At 54.8% G+C, this 9,052-nt stretch overlaps 1 protein-coding gene across 1 annotated transcript in view; it reads right to left on the bottom strand.

The window, feature by feature from the left end:
• Positions 1-4,758: 4,758 nt before the first annotated feature.
• The window catches only part of LOC121845042 (broad substrate specificity ATP-binding cassette transporter ABCG2-like), a gene marked incomplete at its 3' end in the record, with an annotated part of 17,076 nt that continues 12,782 nt past the window's right edge, over positions 4,759-9,052 (bottom strand). The window contains exons 7-8 of the mRNA XM_042315741.1: positions 8,632-8,783; positions 4,759-4,857 (exon numbers count right to left, since the gene is read on the bottom strand). Of these exons, the coding sequence (XP_042171675.1) occupies positions 4,759-4,857; positions 8,632-8,783 (251 nt within the window). The remainder of the gene's footprint in view (positions 4,858-8,631; positions 8,784-9,052) is intronic.

Below are 9,052 nucleotides of genomic sequence, written 5' to 3'. Positions count from 1 at the left end.
ACTTCGTTCAGTTACGTATTGCTGGTTAGGGTCTGTAGAGGTTAGGGTCTGTAGAGGTAAGGGTCTGTAGAGGTTAGGGTCTGTAGGGTTAGGGTCTATAGGGTCTATAGAAGGAGTTAGGGTCTGTAGGGGTTAGGGTCTGTAGGGGGGTTATAGGGTCTGTAGAGGTTAGGGTCTGTAGGGTTAGGGTCTATAGGGTTGTAGGGTCTGATAGGGTTAGGGTCTGTAGAGGTTATAGGGTTGTAGAGGTTAGGTCTGTAGGGTCTATAGGGTTAGGGTCTGTAGGGTTAGGGTCTGTAGAGGTTAGGTTAGGGTCTGTAGGGTCTTAGGGTCTGTAGAGGGTTGTAGGGTCTGTAGGGGGTTAGGGTCTGTAGGGGTTAGGGTCTGTAGGGGTTAGGGATCTATAGAGGGGGTCTATTAGGGTCTGTAGGGTTAGGGTCTGTAGGGTTAGGGTCTGTAGGGTTAGGGGTCTATAGGGTCTGTAGAGGTTAGGGTCTGTAGGGGTTAGGGTCTGTAGGGGTTAGGGTCTGTAGAGGTTAGGGTCTATAGGGGTTAGGGTCTGTAGGGCTGTAGAGGTTAGGGTCTGTAGGGTTAGGGTCTGTAGGGTTAGGGTCTATAGGGTTAGGGTCTGTAGAGGTTAGGGTCTATAGAGGTTAGGGTCTGTAGAGGTTAGGGTCTATAGGGTCTATAGGGTCTGTAGGGTTAGGGTCTGTAGAGGTTAGGGTCTGTAGGGTTAGGGTCTGTAGGGTTAGGGTCTGTAGAGGTTAGGGTCTGTAGAGGTTAGGGTCTGTAGGGTCTGTAGGGGTTAGGGTCTGTAGGGGTTAGGGTCTGTAGAGGTTAGGGTCTGTAGAGGTCTAGGGTCTGTAGGGTTAGGGTCTGTAGAGGTTAGGGTCTGTAGGGTCTAGGGTCTGTAGGGGTTAGGGTCTATAGAGGTTAGGGTTGGGTCTGTAGGGGTCTAGGGTCTATCTGTAGGGGTTAGGGTCTGTAGAGGTCTGTAGAGGTTAGGGTCTATAGAGGTTAGGGTCTGTAGGGTCTATAGTTAGGGTCTATAGGGTTAGGGTCTGTAGAGGTTAGGGTCTGTAGGGGTTAGGGTCTATAGGGTTAGGGTCTGTAGGGTCTATAGAGGTTAGGGTCTGTAGGGTCTGTAGGTTAGGGTCTGTAGGGGTTAGGGTCTGTAGGGTCTGTAGGGTTAGGGTCTGTAGGGTTATAGGGTTATAGGGTCTGTAGGGGTCTAGGGTCTGTAGGGGTTAGGGTCTGTCTGTAGAGGTTAGGGTCTGTAGGGTCTGTAGGGGTTAGGGTCTGTAGGGGTTAGGGTCTGTAGAGGTTAGGGTCTGTAGGGTCTGTAGGGTTAGGGTCTATAGGGGTTAGGGTCTGTAGGGGTTAGGGTCTGTAGGGGTTAGGGTCTGTAGAGGTTAGGGTCTGTAGAGGTTAGGGTCTGTAGGGGGTTAGGGTCTATAGGGTTAGGGTCTGTAGGGTTAGGGTCTGTAGAGGTTAGGGTCTGTAGGGTTAGGGTCTGTAGGGTTAGGGTCTGTAGGGGTTAGGGTCTGTAGAGGTTAGGGTCTGTAGAGGTTAGGGTCTGTAGAGGTTAGGGTCTGTAGGGTCTATTAGGGTCTGTAGAGGTTAGGGTCTGTAGAGGGTTAGGGTCTGTAGAGGTTAGGGTTAGGGTCTGTAGAGGTTAGGGTCTATAGGGTCTAGGGTCTGGGGTTAGGGTCTGTAGAGGTTAGGGTCTGTAGAGGTTAGGGTCTGTAGGGTCTGTAGGGTTAGGGTCTGTAGAGGGTTAGGGTCTGGGGTAGGGTCTATAGGTTAGGGTCTGTAGAGGTTAGGGTCTGTAGAGGTTAGGGTCTGTAGAGGGTTGTAGGGTCTGGGGTCTGTAGGGTCTAGAGGTTAGGGTCTGTAGGGGTTAGGGTCTGTAGGGGTTAGGGTCTGTAGAGGTTAGGGTCTGTAGGGTTAGGGTCTGTAGAGGTTAGGGTCTGTAGGGGTTAGGGTCTGTAGAGGTTAGGGTCTGTAGGGTCTGTAGGGGTTAGGGTCTATAGTAGGGGTTAGGGTCTGTAGGGTTAGGGTCTGTAGGGTCTGTAGGGTTAGGGTCTGGGTAGAGGTTAGGGTCTGTAGAGGTTAGGGTCTAGGGTCTGTAGAGGTTAGGGTCTGTAGGGGTTAGGGTCTGTAGGGTCTAGGGTTAGGGTCTGTAGAGGTTAGGGTCTGTAGAGGTTAGGGTCTGTAGAGGTTAGGGTCTGTAGGGGTTAGGGTCTGTAGGGTCTGTTAGGGTCTATAGGGTCTGTAGAGGTTAGGGTCTGTAGGGGTTAGGGTCTGTAGAGGTTAGGGTCTGTAGAGGTTAGGGTCTGTAGGGTTAGGGTCTATAGGGTCTGTAGGGTTAGGGTCTGTAGAGGTTAGGGTCTGTAGAGGTTAGGGTCTATAGGGTCTGTAGAGGTTAGGGTCTGTAGAGGTTAGGGTTAGGGTCTGTAGAGGTTAGGGTCTGTAGAGGTTAGGGTCTGTAGAGGTTAGGGTCTGTAGAGGTTAGGGTCTGTAGGGGTTTGGGTCTATAGGGTCTATAGAGGTTAGGGTCTGTAGAGGTTAGGGTCTGTAGGGGTTAGGGTCTGTAGGGGTTAGGGTCTGTAGAGGTTTTAGGGTCTGTAGGGTTAGGGTCTATAGGGTTAGGGTCTATAGGTGGTTAGGGTCTATAGAGGTTAGGGTCTATAGGGGTTAGGGTCTGTAGAGGTTAGGGTCTGTAGGGGTTAGGGTCTGTAGAGGTTAGGGTCTGTAGGGGTTAGGGTCTGTAGGGGTTAGGGTCTGTAGGGTCTGTAGAGGTTAGGGTCTATAGAGGTTAGGGTCTGTAGGGGTTAGGGTCTATAGAGGTTAGGGTCTGTAGAGGTTAGGGTCTGTAGAGGTTAGGGTCTATAGGGTCTGTAGGGTTAGGGTCTGGAGAGGTTAGGGTCTGTAGAGGTTAGGGTCTGTAGGGTCTATAGAGGTTAGGGTCTATAGAGGTTAGGGTCTGTAGAGGTTAGGGTCTATAGAGGTTAGGGTCTATAGAGGTTAGGGTCTGTAGGGTCTATAGAGGTTAGGGTCTGTAGGGTCTATAGAGGTTAGGGTCTGTAGGGGTTAGGGTCTGTAGGGTTAGGGTCTATAGGGTCTGTAGGGGTTAGGGTCTGTAGGGGTTAGGGTCTGTAGGGTCTATAGGGTTAGGGTCTATAGAGGTTAGGGTCTATAGGGTCTGTAGGGGATAGGGTCTGTAGAGGTTAGGGTCTGTAGGGTCTGTAGGGTTAGGGTCTGTAGGGTCTATAGGGGATAGGGTCTGTAGAGGTTAGGTTCTGTAGGGTCTGTAGAAGTTAGGGTCTATAGGGGTTAGGGTCTGTAGGGGTTAGGGTCTGTAGGGGTTAGGGTCTATAGGGGTTAGGGTCTGTAGAGGTTAGGGTCTATAGGGTCTGTCTGAGGTTAGGGTCTATAGAGGTTAGGGTCTATAGGGTCTGTCGAGGTTAGGGTCTGTAGAGGTTAGGGTCTGTAGAGGTTAGGGTCTATAGGGTCTGTAGAGGTTAGGGTCTGTAGAGGCTAGGGTCTGTAGAGGTTAGGGTCTGTAGAGGTTAGGGTCTATAGGGGTTTGGGTCTATAGGGTCTATAGAGGTTAGGGTCTATAGAGGTTAGGGTCTGTAGGGGTTAGGGTCTGTAGGGGTTAGGGTGTAAAGAGGTTAGGGTCTATAGAGGTTAGGGTCTGTAGAGGTTAGGGTCTATAGGTGGTAGGGTCTATAGAGGTTAGGGTCTATAGGGTTAGGGTCTGTAGAGGTTAGGGTCTGTAGGGGTTAGGGTCTGTAGAGGTTAGGGTCTGTAAGGGTCTGTAGGGGTTAGGGTCTGTAGGGTCTGTAGAGGTTAGGGTCTATAGAGGTTAGGGTCTGTAGGGTTAGGGTCTATAGAGGTTAGGGTCTGTAGGGTTAGGGTCTGTAGAGGTTAGGGTCTATAGGGTCTGTAGGGTTAGGGTCTGTAGAGGTTAGGGTCTGTAGAGGTTAGGGTCTGTAGGGTCTATAGGGTTAGGGTCTATAGAGGTTAGGGTCTGTAGAGGTTAGGGTCTATAGGGTTAGGGTCTATAGAGGTTAGGGTCTGTAGGGTCTATAGAGGTTAGGGTCTGTAGGGTCTATAGGGTTAGGGTCTGTAGGGTTAGGGTCTGTAGAGGTTAGGGTCTATAGGGTCTGTAGGGGTTAGGGTCTGTAGGGGTTAGGGTCTGTAGGGTCTATAGAGGTTAGGGTCTATAGAGGTTAGGGTCTATAGGGTCTGTAGGGGTTAGGGTCTGTAGAGGTTAGGGTCTGTAGGGTCTGTAGAGGTTAGGGGTCTGTAGGGTCTATAGGGGTTAGGGTCTGTAGAGGTTAGGGTTCTGTAGGTTAGGGTCTGTAGAAGTTAGGGTCTATAGGGTTAGGGTCTGTAGGGGTTAGGGTCTGTAGGGGTTAGGGTCTGTAGAGGTTAGGGTCTGTAGAGGTTAGGGTCTGTAGAGGTTAGGGTCTGTAGAGGTTAGGGTCTGTAGAGGTTAGGGTCTGTTGAGGTTAGGGTCTGTAGAGGTTAGGGTCTATAGGGGTTAGGGTCTATAGGGGTTAGGGTCTGTAGAGTTTAAGGTCTGTAGAGGTTAGGGTCTATAGAGGTTAGGGTCTGTAGAGGTTAGGGTCTGTAGAGGTTAGGTGTGTGTGTGTGTCTGTGTGTGTGTGTATAGAGGTGTGTGTATAGAGGTGTGTGTGTAGAGGTGTGTGTGTGTGTGTGTGTGTGTGTGTGTGTGTGTGTGTGTACCATAGTTAAATGAAGTGATGTCTAGTGTAGACTGAGCCTCTCCGTTAGTGACGTCTAGGAAGAAGTCAGAGGGGTTGTTGAACGGCTCACAGTGATACCCTGCAACACAACAACAGTGATACCCTGCAACACAACAACAGTGATACCCTGCAACACAACAACAGTGATACCCTGCAACACAACAACAGTGATACCCTGCAACACAACAACAGTGATACCCTGCAACACAACAACAACAACAACAGTGATACCCTGCAACACAACAACAACAACAACAACAACAGTGATACCCTGCAACACAACAACAACAACAGTGATACCCTGCAACACAACAACAACAACAACAGTGATACCCTGCAACACAACAACAACAACAACAACAACAGTGATACCCTGCAACACAACAACAGTGATACCCTGCAACACAACAACAACAACAGCAGTGATACCCTGCAACACAACAACAACAACAACAACAGTGATACCCTGCAACACAATAACAACAACAATAGTGATACCCTGCAACACAACAACAACAGTGATACCCTGCAACACAACAACAGCAGTGATACCCTGCAACACAACAACAGCAGTGATACCCTGCAACACAACAACAACAGTGATACCCTGCAACACAACAACAACAGTGATACCCTGCAACACAACAACAACAACAACAGCAGTGATACCCTGCAACACAACAACAACAACAGTGATACCCTGCAACACAACAACAACAACAACAACAACAACAGTGATACCCTGCAACACAACAACAACAGTGATACCCTGCAAAACAACAACAACAGTGATACCCTGCAACACAACAACAGCAGTGATACCCTGCAACACAACAACAACAGTGATACCCTGCAACACAACAACAACAGTGATACCCTGCAAAACACAACAACAACAACAACAGTGATACCCTGCAACACAACAACAACAACAACAGTGATACCCTGCAACACAACAACAACAACAACAACAACAGTGAAACCCTGCAACACAACAACAACAGTGATACCCTGCAACACAACAACAACAACAACAGTGATACCCTGCAACAACACAACAACAACAACAACACAACAACAGTGATACCCTGCATCACAACAACAGTGATACCCTGCATCACAACAACAGTGATACCCTGCACAACAACAACAGTGATACCCTGCAACACAACAACAACAACAGTGATACCCTGCAACACAACAACAACAACAACAGTGATACCCTGCAACACAACAACAACAACAGTGATACCCTGCAACACAACAACAACAACAGTGATACCCTGCAACACAACAACAACAACAGTGATACCCTGCATCAACAACAACAGTGATACCCTGCATCACACAACAACAGTGATACCCTGCAACACAACAACAACAACAGTGATACCCTGCAACACAACAACAACAACAGTGATACCCTGCAACACAACAACAACAACATCAACAGTGATACCCTGCAACACAACAACACAACAACAACAACAGCAGTGAAATAGAACGCTTCTATCACCTCCCTCCTCTCCTCACCTCCCTCCCTCCTCACCTCCCTCCCTCCCTCCCTCCTCTCCTCCCTCCCTCCTCACCTCCCTCCTTCCTCTCCTCACCCCTCCCCTCCCTCCCTCCTCTCCTCCCCTCCCTCCCTCCCTCCCTCCCCTCCCTCCTCTCCCCCTCACCCCCCTCCCTCCCTCCTCACCTCACCTCCCTCCCTCCTCCTCTCCTCACCTCCCTCCCTCCTCTCCTCCCTCCCTCCCTCCCTCCCACCTCCCTCCCTCCCTCCCTCCCCTCCTCACCTCCCTCCCTCCTCTCCTCACCTCCCTCCCCTCCCCTCCTCCCTCCTCTCCTCACCTCCCTCCCTCCTCTCCTCCCTCCCTCCCTCCCCTCCTCACCTCCCTCCCTCCCTCCTCTCCTCCCTCCCTCCTCCCTCCTCCCTCCCTCCCTCCCTCCCTCCCTCCTCTCCTCCCTCCTCCCTCCCTTCCTCCCCTCCCTCCCTCCTCTCCTCCCTCCCTCCTCCCTCCTCTCCTCCCTCCCTCCCCTCCTCACCTCCCTCCCTCCTCTCCTCCCTCCCTCCTCTCCCTCACCTCCCTCCTCCCTCCCCTCCCTCCCCTCCCTCCTCTCCTCCCTCCCTCCTCTCCTCACCTCCCTCCCTCCTCTCCTCCCTCCTCCCTCCCTCCCTCCTCACCTCCCTCCCTCCTCTCCCTCCCTCCCTCCTCACCTCCCTCCCTCCCCTCCCTCCCTCCCTCCTCCCTCACCTCCCTCCTCCCTCCCTCCCTCTCTCCCTCCCCTCCTCACCTCCCTCCCTCCCTCTCCTCCCTCCCTCCCTCCTCTCCTCACCTCCCTCCCTCCTCTCCCTCCCTCCCTCCCTCCCTCCTCCCTCCCTCCTCCCTCCCTCCCTCCCTCCCTCCCTCCCTCCCTCCTCCTCCCACCTCCCTCCTCTCCTCCCTCCCTCCTCCCCTCCCTCCTCTCCTCCCTCCCTCCCCTCCCTCCTCTCCTCTCCTCCCCCCCTCCCTCCCTCCTCACCTCCCCCCTCCCTCCTCCTCCCTCACCTCCCTCCCTCCCTCCTCCCTCCCTCCCTCCCTCCCTCCCTCCCTCCCTCCCTCCCTCCCACCTCCCTCCCTCCCTCCCCCCCTCCCCTCCTTCCCTCCTCTCCTCCCTCCCTCCTCCCTCCCTCCTCTCCTCACCTCCCTCCCTCCCTCCCTCCTCCCCTCCCCTCCCTCCCTCCTCTCCCTTCCTCCCTCCCTCCCTCCCCCCTCCCCTCCCTCCCTCCTCTCCTCCCCTCCTCTCCTCCCTCCCTCCTCTCCTCCCTCCCTCCCTCCCTCCCTCCCTCCCTCCTCCTCCTCTCCTCCTCTCCCTCCCTCCCTCCCTCCCTCCTCTCCTCACCTCCCTCCCTCCTCCCTCACCTCCCTCCCTCCTCTCCTCCCTCCCCTCTCCTCACCTCCCTCCTCTCCCCCTCCCTCCTCTCCTCCCTCCCTCCTCCCTCACCTCCCTCCCCCCCCCTCCCCCTCCCTCCCTCCCCTCCTCCCTCCCTCCCTCCCTCCCTCCTCCCTCACCTGCCTCCCTCCCCTCTCTCCTCACCTCCCTCCCTCCCTCCCCTCCTCCCTCCCTCCCTCCCTCCCTCCCTCCCTCCCCTCCTCTCCTCCCTCCTCTCCTCACCTCCCTCCCTCCTCCCTCCCTCCCCTCCTCACCTCCCTCCCTCCCTCCCTCCCTCCCTCCCTCCCTCCCTCCCTCCCTCCTCTCCTCCCTCCCTCCCTCACCTCCTCCCTCCCTCCCTCCCTCCTCCCTCCTCTCCTCCCTCCCTCCCTCACCTCCCTCCCTCCTCTCCTCACCTCCCTCCCTCCTCCTCTCCTCACCTCCCTCCTCTCCTCACCTCCCTCTCTCCCTCCCCTCCTCTCCTCCCTCCCCTCACCTCCCTCCCTCCCTCCCTCCCTCCTCCCCACCTCACCTCCCTCCTCTCCCTCCTCCCTCCCTCCCTCCCTCCCCTCACCTCCCTCCCTCCCTCCTCTCCTCCTCTCCTCCTTCCCTCCCTCCTCTCCCTCCCTCCTCCCTCCCTCCCTCCCTCCCTCCTCCTCTCCCTCCCCTCCTCTCCTCACCTCCCTCCTCTCCTCCCTCCCTCCCTCCCTCCCTCCCTCCCTCCCTCCCTCCCCTCCCTCCCTCCCTCCCTCCCTCCTCCCTCCCTCCCTCCCTCCCTCCCTCTCCTCCCTCCCTCCCTCCCTCCCTCCCTCCCTCCCTCCCTCCCTCCCTCCCTCCTCCCCTCCTCACCTCCTCACCTCCCTCCCTTCCCTCCTCACCCCTCCCTCCCTCCTCCTCTCCTCCCTCCTCCCCTCCCTCCCTCCCTCCCTCCATGTCTTACCCAAGTCAGTGAAGTAGCTCAGGGCCTTCCCAGCAGCTCCAGCGTACACCAACTCTCCTCGGTGCATCAGGGTCAGGTGGTCAAAGCGGCTGAAGATTGAGTAACGAGGCTGATGGATGGAGAACACGATAGTCTTACCGCTTCTAGACAGCCTGGGACACACATACACAGAGAGAGAGAGACAGTCAGACACACAGGGAGAGTCAGACACAGAGAGAGTCAGACACAGAGAGGGAGAGAGAGAGAGAGAGAAAGAGACAGAGAGAGAGAGGGAGACAGAGAGAGAGAGAGAGAGTCAGACACACAGAGAGAGTCAGAGAGAGAGAGAGACAGAGAGGGAGAGAGAGAGGGAGAAAGAGAGACAGAGAGAGACAGAGACAGAGAGTCAGAGAGAGAGAGAGAGAGACAGAGACAGAGAGAG

Source organism: Oncorhynchus tshawytscha, unplaced genomic scaffold (genome assembly GCF_018296145.1).
Source record: "Oncorhynchus tshawytscha isolate Ot180627B unplaced genomic scaffold, Otsh_v2.0 Un_contig_1091_pilon_pilon, whole genome shotgun sequence".
In the NCBI taxonomy this organism is placed as follows: domain Eukaryota; kingdom Metazoa; phylum Chordata; class Actinopteri; order Salmoniformes; family Salmonidae; genus Oncorhynchus; species Oncorhynchus tshawytscha.
Note: the sequence above shows the minus strand (reverse complement) of the source record. Positions and strands in the feature narration are given on the sequence as shown.